The 21,824-nt window shown below is 39.6% G+C and overlaps 1 protein-coding gene across 1 annotated transcript in view; it reads right to left on the reverse strand.

The window, feature by feature from the left end:
- The window catches only part of mrps9 (mitochondrial ribosomal protein S9), a 29,244-nt gene extending 9,512 nt beyond the window's left edge, over positions 1-19,732 (reverse strand). The window contains exons 1-7 of the mRNA XM_053314262.1: positions 19,498-19,732; positions 14,433-14,497; positions 14,240-14,321; positions 13,626-13,757; positions 6,214-6,356; positions 5,761-5,943; positions 2-64 (exon numbers count right to left, since the gene is read on the reverse strand). Coding sequence (XP_053170237.1) covers positions 2-64; positions 5,761-5,943; positions 6,214-6,356; positions 13,626-13,757; positions 14,240-14,321; positions 14,433-14,497; positions 19,498-19,732 — 903 coding nt within the window. The remainder of the gene's footprint in view (position 1; positions 65-5,760; positions 5,944-6,213; positions 6,357-13,625; positions 13,758-14,239; positions 14,322-14,432; positions 14,498-19,497) is intronic.
- Between the last annotated feature and the right edge of the window lie 2,092 nt (positions 19,733-21,824).

Consider the following 21,824-nt stretch of genomic DNA (forward strand, 5'->3'; position numbering starts at 1 on the left):
CCTTCATGAGGGGCCGGGCTTTCTTCTCAAACAGGCCGGAGGGGAAGAGATAGGTGATGCTCCTCTGTGGGTCAGAGAGAAGAAAATAAATTCATTAAAAAAAAAGGAGAAGTAGAAGTAAAAGAAAAAAAAGGCAGTTTGAAAGAAGAGTGGATGGCAGATTCTGACCAGGCTGACATTTCCAAACTGCAGAGGTCACACCAACGGATAACTGTGAAAGTGACAGAAGAAGAGGCGCAAGCTGCTGGCGGGTTCAAGGAAAGGCGAATGTGTGTGTGTGTGTAGTTGTGTGTGTGTAGTTGTGTTACTGTGGCAACTGAACTTAGAGGAGAAAACAAGCAGAAAAAGGCACAAGTTTTTGGCTTTTTTGACAGTGAGCAGAGGACGCTGTGGACATGCAACAGTTCACTCCAAGTTCATCCTCTGCTCCGTGTGCGTGTGTGGTCATTAGCAGAGCTACAGATGGCACTGTAAATGTGTGTGTGTGTGAGAGAGAGAAGAGAAGAGAGGGAGACAGGAAGTGTGTTGGCCCCGCCACACTCATCAAGACAGTCTGTTCATCTCTCTCTTTCTCCATCCCACCATCTCTCCGCTCCTCTTCTTCTTCTTTGGGTTTTTTTTTTCCTCCTCTCTGTCGGTTCAATTAGTGAGGCAGCAGGTGGAGCACGCAGAGAGCAGGTTGCTGCCTTTAAGGTTGTCAAAACGACGGATAGCGGGAAGAAAAGGAGTGGTCGAGGGAAATATGTGTGTGTGTGTGTGTGTGTTTGGGTGTGAAGGTGTGAGAGGCAGACAAGTGAGGAGAAGTTAAAGGGTAAGAAGAAAAAGAGGAACGGGGGGAAAGACAGGCAGGGAACAGATGAAGACACACCTGTGCGTCCCCTGAGTTTCAGCACAATATGGCAGAGATCCCCGAGGGGCGAAGACAGAGTGACAGAGGAGGAAAGAAAGGGGAGCAACCCGAACCATCAAGCAGCGCCGCGTCACGGGAGGCTGTCGGATTTTTTTTTTTTTTTTTTACAAATTTCACGACACAGTGAAATCAATCATGCTAAATCATCGACATGCTGCGTGATACCATCAGAACTGTCCGCTGCAATCGTCTCTGCAGCCTTTCTGAGATTTGGCAAAAGGCCGTCTGACTGGAGACTAAACCATGTGAGACGCTAGAGAGCTGTGTGGTATAGTTCATGACAATAATGATTACATTTTTCTTTGTCATGTGATCATATAAACAACACTACAAACCTATTTAAACATCTCAGTATCTGATCAGTGTTAAAAAACAACATATTAACTACTATGGTCCATTATTAACAAACTATTTTAATCATAAATAAAGAAATAATAGTAAAGAATTTCATCGTATCCCAATAAAAAATTTAAAATTAAATAAATAATGTTTGGGCTCATTTACATGTTGCTATTCTTAAACTGAAGACTGTTTCAAAGAAGCTGATTAATTGACTCATTAGGTGGACGTCCAATCAATTCTCAGAAAACTCATCCACTCCTACAAGTACTTTGATAGTTGAATCATCATTTTGACTTCCAGCTTTTTAATTGTGAATATGTTCCTGTTTCTTTATAACCAGAATAATATTTATAATAGTAAACTGAATATCTTTGGCTTGTGGACTGTTGGTCAGGACATTTCAGGCTGTATTTTGGGCTCTGAATCACTGTTTTCTGACATTTTTTTGTGGACTAAACAACTTATCAAGAAAGTAAATCAACAGATTGATCAATAATGAACATAATGTTAAGGTGCAGCTCTTAATGATAACTTGGATAAGAGCAGATAATGCAACAATAAGAGCCACAAATGATATTTTACCTATTATCAACCACTATTTAAGGGGTATTTCAAAGACTTCAAAGCTTATTTAACTTTCTAAAAGGTTAAAGCTGATGGTATATATTTGTCTTATTGTCAATAAATGTCATATAAACACCAAAATCCAACTAACTAACTAAGTAAAAACAAAAGGAAGGGTTTGTAGAGCTTAGGAAAGCTGTTGACACCCTTATACGTCCCTCATTTAATTCTGAATCAATCACAGAAGCTTTATTTGGTCTTTTATGGCTGATATTCAGTATTAATTTCTATCTATATTCTCCCCCCGGCTGTAAACATCCTCTTTATTTTGTCTGGGTCTTTATCCCCGTCACACCTGAACAGTCTGGACTCTAAACGAGGGAGGAGGGATTCATCAGGTGACCCTCTCTGCACCTCTCCAGTCCTCCCAAATGTTCCTCTTTCCCTCCACACGCCGATGTTTCTGCTGCTATCCGTCGCTTTGTTTTTCACAGGCTGCCGCCGACATCTCTCTTCATTACTGCTGAGGGGCACCGGGGACTGGGCGAGGGGAACGTGGGAAATCAAACTAACTGTTTGGAGCACTGAGGGCTAATGTGATGCCAAAATCTGGAGTGAGCACGTGGGTGTGTGTTTGAGGGCGTTGCTAATATCCCTGACGCAGTGGATTAAGTAGAGCTGGCCCCACCTGCCTCCTCCTCCTGCTGCTGCTGCTGCTGATGTTGTGAAGAGAGCTTTAAAGGGACATTCTGCTATTTTTACCATCATTTTGTGGTTGTTTCTTCACTGCCAGCCTCAGATTGTTGTTATTAAGTGTTATTAACTGTAAAATATGAACTATAATGAATGTGACTAAAATATTAAAGAGTATTTAATCCAATAGAACTGTCTGACTCTGAACTTTCACTCAGTACAACTATTTAAATTAGTGGTGATATGTAACCAGGATGAAATCTTCACTAGAAGATATTAGCAATCCAAATGTGGATGATGTTTGTACTATTTGCTAACATACTGCAAATACTGAGAGGTTATGGTTAGGTTTCTGTAAACTGAATAGTCCAAAATGACCATTTATAACCTTTAAATTGAATAAAGACCTCAGTAGTCCCTGCAAAAAGTCAGGATACACTTTGGTCTATTTCAAAAACATTAATTGGAACATTTTTGTTCATAATAGGACTATTAAGAGTGAATAATAATGGACATATGTTGATGTTCTACTTGTATTAATCTTTTCCTCCAGCATCTGCCACAAATAGTGTTTATATCTGCAACTGCCATCAAATGAGAGGTGTGTCTGTAAACTGAATAGTCCAAAATGACCTTTTATAACCTTTAGTTGAATAAAAAACCCAGTAGTCCCTGCAAAAAGTCAGGATACACTTTGGTATATTTCAAAAACATTAATTTGAATATTTTTGTTCATAACAGGACTATTAATGGATATATATACTTGTATTAATATTTTCCTCCAGTATCAGCTACAAATAAAGTGTTTATATGTGACACTACCATCACAAACACCTTGTATCCTGACACCAATGTCAACATTTCAGGAACAAGACAGACAATCAGCATCGATTACAGACTGACTATCATGATCTCTGAGTTTATCCTGATGATTTCAGGCCACACCTGAGTCTTCTAAGACCAAAAGAAACCAATAAAATCACCAAAACTGGAGCTGCAGGTTCTCACAAACCCAGTGACACATTAAAACACACTCACACATAATTCAGGCATGAATTGTATGCAGCAAACATCTCAATTCAACTGCTGCATACTACATCACTCATAATACTGCAGTACTTTTACTGTAATGCTGCATACTACAACTCTCATAATACTGCAGTACTTTTACTGTAATGCTGCATACTACATCACTCATAATACTGCAGTACTTTTACTGTAATACTGAATACTACAACTCTCATAATACTGCAGTACTTTTATTGTAATGGGCATACTACAACTCTCATAATACTGCAGTACTTTTACTGTAATGGGCATACTACATCACTCATAATACTGCAGTACTTTTACTGTAATGGGCATACTACAACACTCATAATACTGCAGTACTTTTACTGTAATACTGCAAACTATATCACTCATAATACTGCAGTACTATTAATGTAATACTGCATACTACATCACTCATAATACTGCAGTACTTTTACTGTAATGCTGAATACTACACTCATAATACTGCAGTACTTTTACTGTAATACTGCATACTACATCACTCATAATACTGCAGTACTATTAATGTAATACTGCATACTACATCAATCATAATACTGCAGTACTTTTACTGTAATACTGCATACTACATCATTCATAATACTGCATACTACATCACTCATAATACTGCAGTACTATTAATGTAATACTGCATACTACATCACTCATAATACTGCAGTACTATTAATGTAATACTGCATACTACATCAATCATAATACTGCAGTACTTTTACTGTAATACTGCATACTACATCATTCATAATACTGCATACTACATCACTCATAATACTGCAGTACTATTAATGTAATACTGCATACTACATCACTCATAATACTGCAGTACTTTTACTGTAATGCTGAATACTACACTCATAATACTGCAGTACTTTTACTGTAATGGTGCATACTACAACTCTCATAATAGGCCTACTGCAGTACTTTTACTGTAATGCTGAATACTACACTCATAATACTGCAGTACTTTTACTGTAATGGTGCAAACTACATCACTCATAATACTGCAGTACTATTAATGTAATACTGCATACTACATCACTCATAATACTGCAGTACTATTAATGTAATACTGCATACTACATCAATCATAATACTGCAGTACTATTAATGTAATACTGCATACTACATCAATCATAATACTGCAGTACTTTTACTGTAATACTGCATACTACATCATTCATAATACTGCATATTACATCACTCATAATACTGCAGTACTATTAATGTAATACTGCATACTACATCACTCATAATACTGCAGTACTTTTACTGTAATGCTGAATACTACACTCATAATACTGCAGTACTTTTACTGTAATGGTGCATACTACATCATTCATAATACTGCAGTACTTTTACTGTAATACTGCATACTACATCATTCATAATACTGCATACTACATCACTCATAATACTGCAGTACTATTAATGTAATACTGCATACTACATCACTCATAATACTGCAGTACTTTTACTGTAATGCTGAATACTACACTCATAATACTGCTGTACTTTTACTGTAATACTGCATACTACATCACTCATAATACTGCAGTACTATTAATGTAATACTGCATACTACATTACTCATAATACTGCAGTACTTTTACTGTAATGCTGCATACTACATCACTCATAATACTGCAGTACTTTGACTGTAATACTGCATATTACATCACTCATAATACTGCTGTACTTTTACTGTAATACTGCATACTACAACACTCATAATACTGCACTACTTTTACTGTAATACTGCATACTACATCACTCATAATACTGCAGTACTTTGACTGTAATACTGCATACTACATCGAGCTCATAATACTGCAGTACTTTGACTGTAATACTGCATACTACATCAAGCTCATAATACTGCAGTACTTTAACTACATTACTCATAATACTGCAGTACTTTGACTGTAATACTGCATACTACATCAAGCTCATAATACAGCAGTACTTTAACTACATTACTCATAATACTGCAGTACTTTTACTGTAATACTGCATACTACATCAAGCTCATAATACTGCAGTACTTTTACTGTAATACTTTAACTACATCTAGCTCATAATACTTCATGCAGGTATTTTACTTGTATTGAAGTATATGACATTGATATTTTTGCTACATTGGTCTTTTAAATGATCTGAACCCTTCTTCCACCTCTACTTACATCTATGTCCTCCTGAGTGAAGTTTTCGGGGTCTTCTCCCATCATGTTGGCCAGGTGTCGTTTCCCGATGTTGTACTCCTCCACCTGTTTCTGGATGTACTCCACCGAGAACTTCTCTGGTCCTGCAGCCGCCAGGTTCTTCCTGTGCAGGGCAGAGCTCACACATATCCGCCTGCTCAGCACCTGGAGGAGGACAAACATGTTTATATAAGGAGCCGAATTGTAGTTAGGAGTATAGTCATTCATGTTAAATTATTATGATATCGACCACACCACCATATAACTAAATTATACGTTGACAATCTTTAAATTCATGTTTTTGTGATGCTAGTTTCGGCTCAAGGTGCTGCTCGTTAGGATGCTATAACTCAAGGACGTCAGTGTTTCAGCTCATTTATGTTTATTTAAAGCACTAAAATAATTAGTTTTTAAGACACAAAAATCACACTTTACCTGTCGGCTCAGCTGCGACGTGACTGTGTTGATATTCGAGCTGCAATTCCCACATTTTCCCAGAAAGGTGCTCACTCTGCCCACGGTGCGTACACCAGGCGCCGCCATCTTTGCTGACAGCGGAAATGTCATCGACGGAAGTTGTTTTACGTCAGAGTCACATGTCGAACAATTATTATTAAAAATATAGATTTATATGTTTTTGTTTTATCTTAATATGTCATATTTAATTATTTATACGTTACTGTTGTTTTTAACTTGACTGTTTACAATGATGTGAAAAATATCTATTGTTTTGCAAGTATACCCATAAAATAAAAATAAAATAAAGTAACATAATAACATAATAATAATAACATAAACTCAAATCAAATTAAATCAAACAAGGAAAGCTTATGATGTTTTATGTAAATAAAGCTAGTATATTTTAACTTAAATGCACCATTTAAGTAATAAATGGTGTTTCATAGTATTGTCTGGTGTCATGTGTAAAATCTACAACCCTATAGGTTAATGAAAGTTTATAGTATAATATTTTGCTATGTACACTTTTTTTCTATTTTCATTCTAAAATAAATTACTTTTTCAAGGCAAATATTTGGTCTGCATAATTGTTTATATGTTACTTGTTTTTAACTTGTCTGTTATAATAAAAATTAAGAAAAAAAGAAAACATGAAAATTTAAAACCACTATTTTGCAAGTATACCCATAAAATTAAAAACAGTTTTTCAATTTTTTGTTTTTATATGTTTTGGTTAATAAAGGTGGTGCCAAACTGTGGTTTAATCTTACTGTCATCTGCAAAATCTACAAATCTACAGGCTAATGAAAGTTTATTGTATAATTTATGGCATTCCCCCCCCCCCCCCCCCATTTTCATTATAAAATAAATTATTTTTAAGGCAAATTTTAGAAAAGCAGCACAAATGTCGCATTCAAGTGCTCCTTAAAAAGCTTCAACTTCAGGTGTTCTTTACTAGAACAGATAATTGAGTAGATAATGAAATATCAGAGGAACCCTGGGTTGCTATAAGCAGGTATTTTGTATTAACAGCTGCTGCCTGTTACACTGTAGATGGATATCAGTGCATGCTGGACATCATTTAAAATTCAGGTGCACCTGGCATGCAGTTTGAAATGAGGGTAGCATGGTTAAGAAGGATATTTCTCGGAAAAAAACAGCCGACAAGGTTAAGTTTCTGTTTAAATTATTCACTGCACTCAAATAGAGGCAACTCAGAGACGTGACTGATGAAATTTGTGGTAAAATATTAAGATAAAACAATCATTAAAATGCAAATTAATAAATAAATACAAAGATTTATAAAAACAGCTCTTAAAGCCAGACAAAAGCCCCCAACACACAGACAGAAAAAGCAACAAAAAAGAAAGAAAAAAGAACAGGATAATAGAAGCCACATCACAACAGACCACAACACTACGCAATCTGCCTAAAATGACAAATGAGGCAAATAAAATATGTGTAAATTCCAGTCAGGACGGAGCATTTTAAAACAATCGAGTATAGTGAGTTACATAGGCCACTTCAATTACACTGCTGTTTTATCTCTTAGACATCAGTCCACTTCACCGTGTCACCGCTCATTGAAAACTCGTGTTGCCCGTGGAAATGCAAAACATGCTGGCCACATGGTGCAGCTAGAAGCAAAATCTGCAGCGATCCAGCACACGAAAACCATTCCTCAAGTCTTTTTCTTTTTTTCTTTTTTTTTTTTTTATGGAGGGGGAAGAGGTTGTAAATCAATACCAGCCTTCAAGTTGAATCCTAAATCCAAATATGTCTTTGTCCTAAAGTTCAAATGTGACTAAATATTCCTGTCACTTTTACTATTTCACCATCAGATATTTTGCAGTAAATCTCTCTCAGTGTGGTGAAAGTGATGTTGAATAATTCAGGAGAAAAAAACAAATTAACTGGCTTAGTTTAGGACTTCTTTTTTTTTTTTTTTGAGGTTCAATGATAATTTCCACATTTGCACATCTTTTAACTGTTTGACTTTTTTGTTCTTTTTCTTTTCATCATTCAGGCATCTACTAAACACAGACACAACAATATAGGAAACCACTCTGACCCCAGAGATCTGTTAATGTTGACCTCGTGAGACTCCGATGCCCTGCCCATGCAGCTTAATGCAAACTGTATGTGAGCACCATCTGTCTTCCATGTAAAAATCACTGACAGAAGGAAGGATACTGTACTGTTAATGTCACGCCACAGGATTTAAAGCAGCGGATCCACATGAGTTATCAGAAATAACACAATAAAAAACGCTCAGTCACCGTCTGCCAAACACGTTGGCACGGCTACACATAAAACAGATTGTTTTGCATATGTGGTGCAGTCGGTGCCGGGCAGTGCGGTGATGGATTAACACAACATTTTGAGCACACAAGCTGCCACCTTAGCCAAACTTTATAGATGGGGATGGAATGTACGGCCCTTTGCAACACATGCTCTGTCTTATCGATACTGTGCAGCAGGTGGTTTAATGCCTTGCTCAGCTGCACATGTACGTGTCCGGCTAGTTTGAGATACATAACAGTGACATCATGCTTCTTCTAACTTGAGTTAATGCTTACACAAGGTGAGGAAACATTTAAGCTTCATGTTTATGCAGGGTTTTCACCGGCTACTGTGTAAATTTAGAGGGCCCTAGATGTGAAGATGACTTTGCAATGTATTTCTTTGTCTGCATAAGTCAAAAGTAATGATATAAAAAGTCATGCATACATGTGTTTTGGCTTTGCAGGGGGCAGGATCACCAGATCACATATTTTACCAGATACTACATTCCTGCAGAATTCAAATATTTCCTAATGAGGATCTAATGTCAAAAACACTATCATGCCTCAAAAACACATTACAATTCTTTTTCTTTTATGTGTTTTTTTATGTCTGTTTGAAATACTGTATTGCTGTGATCTTGGCTAGGGCTCACTTGAAAAGACATCTTGTAATCTCAATGGGACTGACCTTAAATAAAAATAAATCTTTTAGTCTGTTTCATTGTAAAATTAAGTCCATTTAACATTTGGTACAACTGATTCGGACATTTGCATTCACACATGCAGCTTCTCTGGGTAATGTGTGTGTGAAAAGGGCTTAAACTTATGAAAACTGAGGTCTTGTGAGATATCTGATATGAAAAGGTGTCAGTTATGAAACTTATGAGACTGACACTAGATACTGGAAGACTTTTGTCACAATCATCTACAAAAGGAAACTTTTTTTTGGTGCTTATAAAAAGTTTACAAGGCATGTATCTATGAGCAGGATTTGTCACATCACCACTACTAAGGAGCCAATCTCAGTCCAGTATCTAACTTGTACAAATGTGATGAGGAAACTTTAAGCCTCCAGTGCACAAACACTGAAAATGAACTTTTTAGGGAAGTGACAAACAGCTTTTGTTCAGCAAATTATAAATTAAAGGAGAACATTTTATATTTTTCTTAAGACATGATCTTTAAAGTTAAAAATGGTTGCCATCTACGGAAAACTGACAATCCAGTCGAAACACAAATATGATTATTTTCTTATACAAACAACTCTTAAGTTAATATTGAATATTAACACACACAACCTTTCAGTGACCAAATCCCACATTTAAGATTAGCACATTTTTCACCTTTAAATGCCAGTTCTTTCTCTGATAAAAGTGCAAAGAAGCCTCCGTTGGTTAATCATATGAGAAGAAGCTAATTGTGTGTGTGTGTGTGTGTGTGTGTGTCTGTGTGTTTGCTGTACAGTAGTATGCTGTGTTTACAGATCAATGCTGTGTGTCTTCACTTAGATTACTTTGATAGAGTTGGAACAGGAACACAGGGAGATTAATCAAAGTGAAGGGGCACTGACTCCCGGCCCGTGCCAGTCGATACGGCCGTGTGGTTAATTTGCCTCGAGGAGGGCTGTCGTCAGGCAGATGATAAACAGTGTTTGCCCCGTTTTTTAGCCACAAGCGTGCTCCTGCTCACCAAGAAAAATAGTTTCGACCCATGGTCTCTAATTCACAGTGGGGGGTGAGAGGTGGGACATTAATCATCCTTCTGCCGTGTCCCGTCTCTGACAGCCGAGCCACCGTGGGTGGATTGGGTGGAGATATTCATTTGGTGAGCTCACTGTGGACTTCGGTAAACCTTGAAACATACCGTGACTTCACAGTGGGATGACAGCAAATTAGACAATTTATCTATTTCACAAGTCACTCTTAGTTAATGAGACAATATGTCGTTAATGAGAACCAAACATTGACATTTGCTGTGAAAATGGAGAATTTACACTGAAAACAGTGCTATGACGTGGAAGTAAAAGGATTTAATTTAGGGAACCTTATGGGCATCTGTTTTCATGGTTGGCATGTGCCATCAGTGCTTTGTACGAGGCGACAACTCAGTGCCAGGCAATAGAGAGTTGGCTTCCATCCAACTATTCCAACAGATCTCCATATGGAGGACAGGGATTCCAGCAACATCTTGAAAAGGAAACATCACAAAAGGTGACGGTGACCTCCTCTCAATTTGCCCCATCCCCAGATTGAGTGACATCCTTTTAATTGTATGGCTAAAACAGCGATGGAGCAAGAAATAATGGAGGATATCACACCGTGGAGCTGTGCCAAGTCTGCTCCTTCCCCCTCGTTCCCAAGGATGGAGTGCTGGAGAATTGAGGGCTTATAATACCAGCGAGCTGAGGCTTTGCTCCAGTCATCATTTCCATGCTGCTTTACGCTGATTCCCTAATATCCTTAGCGCCTTGCGTAGGGATAAGCCCATCGTGCCGAAACATGGCTGTCATGCCTATAAACCGTTCACGGCTCTAAAGAATCCATTATAGTTCCTCCACAAACATGGGGACTCAAAGGGCCACTTTGCTCAAGCTCATTTACTCCTTTAAAGCATATTTATTTACCCTTAGTGCTGTGGTGGAAGAGATCTCCAATACACCACAATACAAGAAACAGCGTATTAAAGTATAAGTGGTCATTTATACCACGAATCACTTTGCAGACACATCTTTAATATACTTAACTGTGTGTATTTTTTAGGATGCACATGTTGATTGTGTGCATCGTTCATTGTTACAAGTGAATTGAAACTTCTGAAATCAATATTCACAAACAAAAGTAGAATTGGATTCTAGCCCGAAGAGCAAAAGAAACTGCTTCATGCCATCCAGTATTTATATTCCTCTGATTTTATGAAAACCGGTGCATGTGAACTAAAGAGAAAGGGAACTGACATGGAGGTCTCAGCCTGGATGTGGGAAGAGCAGAAAGTTCAGAGGTGCTCTGAACTAAGAAGTCAGCTGCCGTGTCCATGATAATCTCAGTAAACACAAATTATCAGCATCAGCTGGATCAGAGAAAGAAACAATATTTAATACATGTCCATGTCTATTCTTTTCCCCTATTTTAATCTCCATTTCCATTTTCAATTTTCACTCTCATTCCAAAATATATAAATTTTCGACTTCTGTTCCAATATATTTTCTCGTTTCTATTTTCATTCCTAATCCTCATTTTGATTCATATTCAAGTTTTCAATCCAGTTTTCTTTTCCAGTTTCTATTCCTGTAACCATTCCATATCATATTTTATCAACTTTTTTATTTTTCCTATTCCTCAATCAATTCATATTTCTCTATATATTCCCATTTCTTAAATCCCTAGTCCTAATCCCATTCTTACTCCTATTCTCATTTGTATTCCCAGTCCTATTTCTTTTCCTGTTCTCATTTCTAATCTCATTCTCATTCCAATTCATATTCCTCTTTCTGTCTATTTCAATTTCCATTTCTTTTCCAATCCTATTCCCATTTCTAGGGTTATTCCCATTCCTATTTCTACACACAATCCCATGTCTATTTTAACTCCCAGTCCTATTCCAGTTTCTATTCTTTTTCCTATACCAATGCATTCTGTATTCCTATTTCATTTTTATTCCCTATTTCCATTCTCATTCCTATCCTGTCTTGGAATGAAGTGTTATTTCCTATCACTGATGTTACTGCTGAACTGAACTGCTATGTTTACTGTAATAGTATTACGACTTCCACCCTTACAGCTATGTAAACTGCTGCCATCACTACTACTTCTTTAATAAAATAACATAAACAGTAATACTGGAACATGTGTATCAGTGCGTTATGCTCCACTGTGTAGTATCAAGCTTAACACCCACACTGAACCTTGTGTGAGGTAAACCAAGTTATATGCTATGGTTCAGAGCTCCGTCAGAGATTATTCATCCCCCACTTCACACACACACACATACACGGATGGACACACACACACACACACACACACACACACACTGAATCCGTAGATTACCAACAAGTATGGTCATTGAGTGGAAATTAATTTGCCACTGGTAATGGATAGAGACATTTTGCTGAGATGCGTAAAAACAGCTGAACTGCCAGCGATTACCTGCTGGAATCAGCCTTCATCAATATCAGGATAATTACAAAGCACTTCTGGCAGTGCGTGAAATGAATGGAGCGTGCAACAGATTGGGCGGTGGCCATAGATGTCTGCAGATATTAGGCCTCTTTCTCAGAGTGACTCCACAGGGGAGAAAAGCTACCTGAACACACCAGAGCCAATGCTGTTGTTGTTGCTTCTGTTGCACCATCAGGTTCAGGAGACACTTTTAGAGGATTTCAACAGGACAAACAGCCAGGTAGAATAGGAAATAGCTGACTGTGACTGCATTTAATAGAAGTGGACAGTCTGGAATAGAATAAAAAGAGTGCTGGATTACAATAAAATAGAATAAAAAGAGAGAAAACATAGCACATTGTACACTGATGCTACAGAGGAGACATAAATATACTGCATAGTGAAACAAAATATTAAAATAATATAAAGTGCAGTGTAGAGTCTTGTAAAGACAGTGCAGAACAGAAGAGTACAGTGCAGAAAGGAAAGTAGAGCAGAATAGAGCAGGGCAGATGAAATTTTAATACAACTGGGCAGAAGAAGAAGAAGGAGAAGAACAGACTGGAATAAAGTAGAGCAGTGCACAGTAGAAGAGAAAAAAAAAGATTGAAATCCGCTAATTAGAATAGATTTGGAGTCAGACTGTAATAATATGTTTAAGAAGAATGAAATGAAGCAAAATGTAATACATATGCAGCTGAAGTAATTAATTATTTTGATTTTAATAAAGAGAATAAAAGTACAGTAGTGAAAATGAATTGATGAAAGGGACAGGTTTATTTAGTGGCTGTTCTCGAGCTTTCGACTGCATCGCACAGCTGGAGTTTGACCTGTTGTCAGGATTGCAGATGTTCAAATTTCCACTCCCCCCCCCCCCCCCTGCCCAAGCACTTAAAGCACATCTTATCCGTGTTGACTTGGTCATTAAAACTGAACAATCCATCTTGACCTTGGGAACAGTGGTTGACATAACAAGGGTTTAGTAGTTGTTCTGGAGCTTCTGATCGTATCACAAAGTCTTTGCCTGTTTGTCGTCTCTCTGGATACTTTAAAGGCTTCTTGAGCAGCTTCAGACTTGAGACTGAAAGAGTTTTTACAGATTTAAAAGTGGATAAACTTGTGGATGCATTTAAAATCAACAGGAAGACAGCATTGCCCGGTTATTACTCAGGATCTAAGGGATCTTCTAGGGTTATACTCAGAGGTGATCAAGCTCGTTTCACTGTGTCAAGACCGGAGGATGGCTCTCTGTAAGGTGGTTGAAGTGAGGAGGGGGGACATAAGGGTTCTCAGGGTGTTGATCCCTGTCTTTCCCAGACTTTACTTCCATCTCTCACATGGAACCACTTTGGTTACCCCCCTTTCCCTTTGCCCTCTCCTTTCAGTCCTCTCAGACAGCGAGCTGGAAGCGGTATTGGGTTTCCTCTCCAGCTGAAGGGTTACAGTCCATCTCTGGGATGAAAAGATGACTATTTTCTTCCAGACTCCCCTTTTCTTCCATCCGACTCCTTTTTTTTTTTTTTTTTTCAGGTGAGAGACTTTGGGGAGGAAGGAAACTATTACATGAAGGGTGAACTGGGGCTCGGAGACGCAGCTGCCAGCCCTGCCCCGGCCCGTCGGAGAGGAAGAGGATCTGGATCTGAGACTGGACGGGGAGAAACTTGAGATCTCTGGAAACGGCTGGGAATGTCCCAAGAAAAACTTCCGTGCCCCCCCCCCCCTTCCTCCACCATCCTCATCCCCGTCCTGTCCTGACCCGAAGTGTTTCCCATAATGGTCTCAGTCTGCGGAAAAGTGCGCTCCCCAGGTGGCGGGGGTTCCCTAAAGGCCCACAGACTCAAACAGGCATGTGTGAAAACATAAACACCCCGAAACCAGTCATGGGAACGGGCACAAAGACGCACATATATACATACCCTTTGCTATTTGTAATCACGTCCAGAAGTTATACGGCATATAAGATTATAAATCAAAAGGTTCTAATGTAAAGCAGGGAATACGGTTTATCTTCATTTGACCAGTGGTGTCTGTGACTTCCTCGAATTTCTGTTTTGGCTGCTCCGACACCTACAGGTTTGCAAGGAATGATCGAAACCAGGCACAGCTGTTCGGGGGCTTGCGGTTTGCGGGAGATTTACATATCTGGGTGAATTTTTTAAATGCCGGGCGGGATCTAAAAAGTCGGTGGGGAAATTCCATCCTTCAGAGAATGTTTTCATATTGTTTCCATTTCATCTGGACGGACGCTTGGAGCTCTCTTTCTCTTTTCTCTCTCTCTCTCTCATGCAGTCGCACATCAATCACTGCCTTATTACAGACAGGGATTTGGCGGAAAATAATGCTTTTTATCCAAGCAACGGGATTGTATAATTGCCGCTCGTTTGACCTCCGCGTTCTGCTCGGAGCTGGAATGCGAGGCGGTTTGATGACATCCACTTCCCGTTAGCTTTGTCTGCAGTTTGTTGTTCTCTTCCTTACCAGATAATCTTCCTCATGTGCCGCATTGGGCGACTCGAGGGAAACAGGAATTCATGTTAGAAATGGTTGCTAACCCTAAGTCCTGTCAGTCGGAATCAAACTATTTTGGTTTAAATGTGATAATTTTAGCACAGGAAGAGTTACTGTATTCTTCTAAATTGAGACATTTGGCCAATTTTAAGAGTATTGAGTAACTTAACACGCTGAAGTCTTTATATGTAAATCAGTAACAATTTTTCTCCCATAACATTTAGGCAAAGACCTGTTAAAGTGGATGTGTTGCACCTCGCCAGCTGACAAATTGCTGGTGTGATTGAACTGAAGGACTGATTGCTAGGTTAATATCTACCATTGATCTTTTCATTGATCATTTGTCCACCCGCTAATGACTGTGACTGGACTGATTTTAAATAATGTCTCGCTTGTAACCTGACATCAGAAGAGGGGGGATAAGGATCGGAGTATGACCATATCTCGGGGAAGGAAACCGCTGCGAAAAATCAGCTTGAAAGGCCAGAGGAAATTGAGACAATATTAAAAAGAAAAGGTTCAATCTGCAAGCTTTTTTCCCTGCTGATCAGAAGGGCTGCGGACTACCGCTGGGCTCCTTAACATCTGGTTGGGCAATTTACCCGCTCTGACGACTGGAAAGGTTAAACCACTAAAATCTAATATTTGCCTAGAGGGGGTCAAGGCACTGCAATTACAAGGTACAATCGGCAGGGCTAATCAGCTAGTAGCGCGTACCAGGGCCTCGGCTGGGCAAATAAGCCCTGATCAGAAGCACTGTTCTCTGCCTCTCCTGTTTACTTATTAAACCCTGTTCTCATGTTCAAGGGCCCCACTGCAGCCTCTGGCCCAACACACCCCAAGGCACAGGGGAGTAAATTTAGCTCCTGACGCTTTTTAAATGGGACCACGCCACTTGGCCAGAAAGTAGCCCCAGTGTTAATCAGTATCTGTGGCCTTTGTTGCGAAATGATCTCAAATTACTTTCCTCCAATCTGGCAGGCATTAACACCTTGGGAAGGAATGGGATAGGTAGGAATTTGTACCCTGAGGAGGAAAACAAAGTGCAGAGCAGTGAGACAGATGTGTGTGTGTGTTTGTGGGTGTGTGTGTGTGTGTGTGAGAGTGAGAGAGGCCGACGAAGGCCCACATAGGCGTCATGTCTCAGAAGGATGTGTGTGTTCCACAATGCTGTTTACATGATTGCTCTTTGACACACATTTCCTAATTGACTGAGTATCAAGTGCAGGATTAGTGTATAATATATCAGAACTGTCTGGCGCGCAACACTTTTGAACAAGGCTTGGGGAACAATTACTGATAATTAAATATGTGCCAGTTACTGGAAAAGATAATTATGTCCTTGGTGTATAACACCAATTAATTACTTTTATTTCAGCGAGCAAAGCTTTTAAATGGCAGCGGAAGCCATTCGAATGGCGCCCGTGTTTGAGTGCAAGCAACCTCTGTGTTTGCTAATGTGCAAGTCGTGTTCTACCGCAGCAGAGATGAGCATTAAGGCACGGCACATGCAAATAGTTTAAATCAGAAGCAGGCCAATTCACTTTGCCATAAAGCTCACATTTAGCAGGAGGGGAGATCGGAGCAGATGCCGACGTCGCCGTAGTTTCAAAACAACTGTGAGAAATTGACAGTTGTAGTTTGGCACTCTGGTATTAGTTGCAAAACAGCTCTGCCAAGACTACAGTCATAATATTTTTTACCTCTCTGCTCTCCCTCTTTAAGCATTAAACATTGACATAATAGGTTAAATGAAAAAGAGACTTCTCCGGGAGGGCAGAGCTCAACTCTCTCTTGCTAAGAGGATTGGTCAGATTGGATATAGAGCCTACGAGGAATCATGAGCGCTCCATATATCCTCATACCTTCTTCTCCTGTGTGTGTGTGTATTACAACACCTCACCACACCGAGATAGCAGCACCAGATTACCTGTAAACCCTCCCATCCTCACACACACAGTCACAACACTAACTACTTTGAATCCAAACATGTATACCCTGCTCTTATTCACACATCAAAGTGTTTCAAGAGACACACACACAGGTGAAAATGCACGGATTAGCAAATGATCTCATTTTGGGCATACGTCTCTAATGTCTAACTTGAAAATACCTGTGGCCGATCATTAGTAATCTATTAAATCCACGGCCTGGAAATGGTTACACTGCAAGTCCTTCTGAGCCAAACGTGGCTGATGCTGCTTTTCCAATCCCCCTCTCGCTTTGGTTAATGAGATACAGAGTGAGACGGCCCAAGCGTGCTCTCTCTTCCTTCACCTCGCTCTCTCTTTCTTTTTTTTTTCCTCTCTCTGGTCCTGCTGCACACAGTACAGTCATTTCTTTTTCTTTTTTTTTCTTTTTATCTGCCGGCTCGCTCCTCCTCACTCCTGCGCCGACGGCTTAATCCACGCATCCATGCAGTCTCCTCAAACAATCAGTCTGTCAGGAGTGTACGGCTGCGCGCGTGTGAGCATGCACACGTTTTTCCTTTTCTTTTTTTTCCAGTAATTTATGTGTTTTTATGCCTGGATGTTGATGTGAAAACAAGACCACAACAAAATATTTGTGTGTGTGTGTCCTGCGGTGTGGGTTTAAGTGTGTTCATAGCCAAAATCCACACACAGTGCAGCTTTTTTTGTGCATGTACACGTGTGTTTGTTTGCTTATGCATGCTGGTTTTTGCAGGTGTACTTGTTTTAAAGACATTGTGGGGACCAAACTCAGCTCCCCACAAGCTAACTGTATATGTTATATATTGTGTGTAGTTTTTGCTGCTAGTATGCAAGAAATAAACATACTTTAACATAGTTTTTGAGTGCAATGCATGGACCATCTGAGAGCAATAAAACTGCGACATTAGGTTGTCACTGCCAATGAAACACCACAAATAAAAGAGAAACTTTTTTTAAAAAATAATTAAGGTTATTTATTGTTTTCTGAATGTTTTTTTCCCATCACTTGTAATTTATTTTAATTTTTTGCAGCTGTGAGTCCCATCTCCATTTACTCTGAGGGTTGTTTTGTGATACAATGGTGCACATCACCACACCTCTGAAATCAAGCTCTTTTTAAGTGTAGTTTTTCAGTAATTTTCGGTGTGAACATGTAATAAACTCCTAACTGGATTATAATTAGTATGCAGCATTGAGTTGGGAAACAGTCTTGGTTTCTTTGGTTACGGCTATTGGTTAGGGAAGGAAAGGCATGTAGTGGTTATGGTTAAGGTTGGAATAAGTCTCCAGGGAGTCATTGTGAGTGAACGCAATGTCCTCCTAAATGACAAAAAACACATTTGTGTGCTTAAGTGTGTTCGTGTGTGTATCTGGTCACAATTGCCTTTATTGTATTTTACTTTCCAGATGTGATTATGTTGTGTAAATAAGATCAAAACCCAATACATGCCTTCTAAGATACGTGTGTTGCACTTACAGTATGCCTTGATGAATGTTTATGTGCGTGTAATATACAGTATGTGTGTGTCTGCAGGTTTATTTATATTGCCATGGAGATAAATCTGTGCACACAAAGTCACATAATGGGGACTCATTGCTCATTTAGGGAGAAAAAGAGAGTTTCCACAAGGTAAACTACTAAATCTTTGAGTTTTAGGTTACTTTGAGGGTTAGGGTGGGGTTAGGCATGTAGCGATTATAGTTAAGATGAGTATCTCACGGGAAAATGATGTACATGAATGCAATGACAAAAAAAATGTGTGTGCATATCCTTTTTTACTTGATGATGCATGCAGTTTCATTTTAAAATGTGAGTATATTCATGTGTAAATAAGACAACGACATTTGTGCTTATCCTGCCATATTTGTGGATGTGGATGTGCATGTGTGTTTCTAAGTCAAAAGACATATGTTACACTTGAAGCATGCCTGTGTGAATGTGTTTGTAGAAGTACTGTATTAACTGTATTAACTATAGGAACAAAAGCTCTTCATGCAGTCAGATTATGGAGACTGTCCTGCTAGGCTGGTCCCCATAAGGTAGACTATTAAATAAGGTAAGTGTTGGGTTTAGGCGTCTAATGGTTATGGATAAGGTTAGGTTAAGACTCCAGGGAATCAGTGTAAGTCAATGCAATGTCTTCCTAATTGGCAAAAACAAGTGTGCTCAAACACCATATAGATGTGGCTGCAACACAACATTTGTATGTGTGTGTGTTTAAAGCCAAAATGCATATGTTGTGAGAGTGTGTGTGTGTGTGTGTATTTTTGTGTGTGTGTGCTGATGCTGGCTCTCTGGAGGGGCCCGGTGTGTGTCACGGCGGGCCCAGCTCCCCCTGGATCTAAGCAGTATTGACAAACCCATCAGAGCTGGTGATGCATCGGGCTCCCTGCTCGCTCCCCTCCGCCCCACCCTCCCGCCCTCAGCGGCGCTGCGGGGCTGCGCTGACATGCTGTCACCTTGGTAACTGCTGCCAGAGCCAACGGCCTGCTGGGATGGCTGACCTGAGCTGGCGGCCGGCCGGCGAGCTGCAGCAGGAGATGTCATCGACGGACCCCTGAGGACCGACCGACCCCTGTCTCTGTCCCTGACCATCGATCCGTCTGCCGCTGAGATCCGTCACCACCCGGGACGCTCGCTGAGAGATAGGACAGACACACACACACACACACACACACACACACACACACACACACACACACACACACACACACACACACAGAAAAAGAAGCAGGCACTCATTGAGACAGACACATTAACATACATTCATATGCATATATATGCTTGTAACAACACACTCTTCACTGTAATGTGACTCAGGAAGGATTTGTCTCAATCAATTGCCTCACAAAGCCAAAACAAGTTCTGATATTTAATTGATTTCAGGTCAGGTGACGTCATAACTCCACTATTCTTTACCCTGATATCAAACTGAACTCAACAACACAATGTTAAAAAGCCAAAAGCGTCCCCAAAGCTTTATCTCAAGGCCAAAACATCTGCCTCAGAATGTATCTGTTTAAGTAAGAAGAAGAAGTCATCCTCCATGTGATGCTCAAAAACCAGAAAGTCCTGGCACGTCCTTGGAGAGCCACTTCTTCTTTTCTACTTTTTTTTTGTTGAGGTTAGCAAGTCATTACTTGGCAACTTCTGAATCCCCTCTCTCTCTGTTCGGCGGTTCCATGAGCCAACATCAACAGCGATTGTTGGCAACGGACAGTCGGCGGCTGTGGGCGTCAGTCTTCACGAAACGCTCCCAGTCCTTTGAAATGCTGACCAGCTTTTTGACACGAGGAAACGGCTGAGCTCTCGCTGCGAGACGCGGGCCCGGCTGGACGCAGGGTGGAGCCGGGTTCAAGTCTCGGTTGAGGAGGGGGATTATGGGAAAGGACCAAGAAAGTTTCACATCACAGGCTGCTTTTGCAATCGCAGAGGCAAATCTTTTCTCAGTTAATTCATGGACACATGCCACTCATATTATTAGCATTAATAGGATGGAAATTATAATCCACTCAATAACGTATAAGAGTATTTTCATTCATGCAATATTGTTTCCCTCAAAAAGAAATGCACGTTTACCCCAAAAAAAGCTGCTTTACAGAAGGCTTTTATTATAAAGTGTTGGGAAAAATGCCAAAATTCAAGTAACCCAGCATGAAAAATTGAGTTACTGTACAAACCACTAGTGATATTTTTTAATCAATGCCCTACTATGTTTTTTCAACCTTTACCTAGATAAAATGACATTATTTCGTCTTCTACAAGTCAAATATGCACCCATGGGTCGCCCCACTTACAATAATCCTCCAAAATGCTTGTACAATGCTTTCCACCACGTGTGCCCTGCCTGAAAAGCTGTCTCCCATGTCACACGAGTACACAACAGGCAAAGACGTGAAAGATCACTAACTAGCTTCCTGGTTCCCATGGCGACCGATAAATGCAGGGGGCCTGCCGTCTTTTATGGGGATCATCAGCAACGTGTTTAACCCGTCAAGATTGAAATAAGCCACTGTGTGAGACTGAATGAAACACGCTCGGGGTGAATTTTAGACAAAAAGGAACATTAAAAAAATAAAATAAAAAATTGCACAGCTGAGTTCTGCAGAGAAGCATTACAGGTGGGGGTATAACTTCCAAAAAATAGTGTGTGTAAGCTTGTGGATCATGAAAAATATTAAAGAAGCTCACTGAAGTGTATATAGACAAAGTTGACTTACATTTGCACGTCCTCCACTACAGCACCACATCTGTTCTTCACCTGCACAGATAGATAAGTAGATTGTATTTCAGACATAGAAAAAGTGCAGAATTCAGTTTATATGACTTAAAAAATAGAATATATTATACAAGACAAACAATTATGCCTCTGACAACCTTATAAAAATGTTAACTGAGCAGCCATCCAAGAGATATTCTCAACACTCCTGAAGAGCAAAAGGCCAGTGTGATATTTCCCCTTTTAATTCTCCTCTTTCAAGTCATTAGACTAACATAAAGAGCTGAATGCAAACTATAAATAATACTCTGAGAATTCACAACATTAAGTATCTGCAACTTGTCTGTGTAAAGAGATAAAGTTGGTATTAAATACACTGCAGCTTTAAATAAAAGTAAACAGACTTTAAATTAAAATAAAATAATATTTAATCCTATTTTCTTTCATGTAGAGCCAAAGAGCTTCAAC

The sequence above is a fragment of the Scomber japonicus genome, chromosome 24 (assembly GCF_027409825.1).
Source record: "Scomber japonicus isolate fScoJap1 chromosome 24, fScoJap1.pri, whole genome shotgun sequence".
Taxonomy (NCBI): Eukaryota; Metazoa; Chordata; class Actinopteri; order Scombriformes; family Scombridae; genus Scomber; species Scomber japonicus.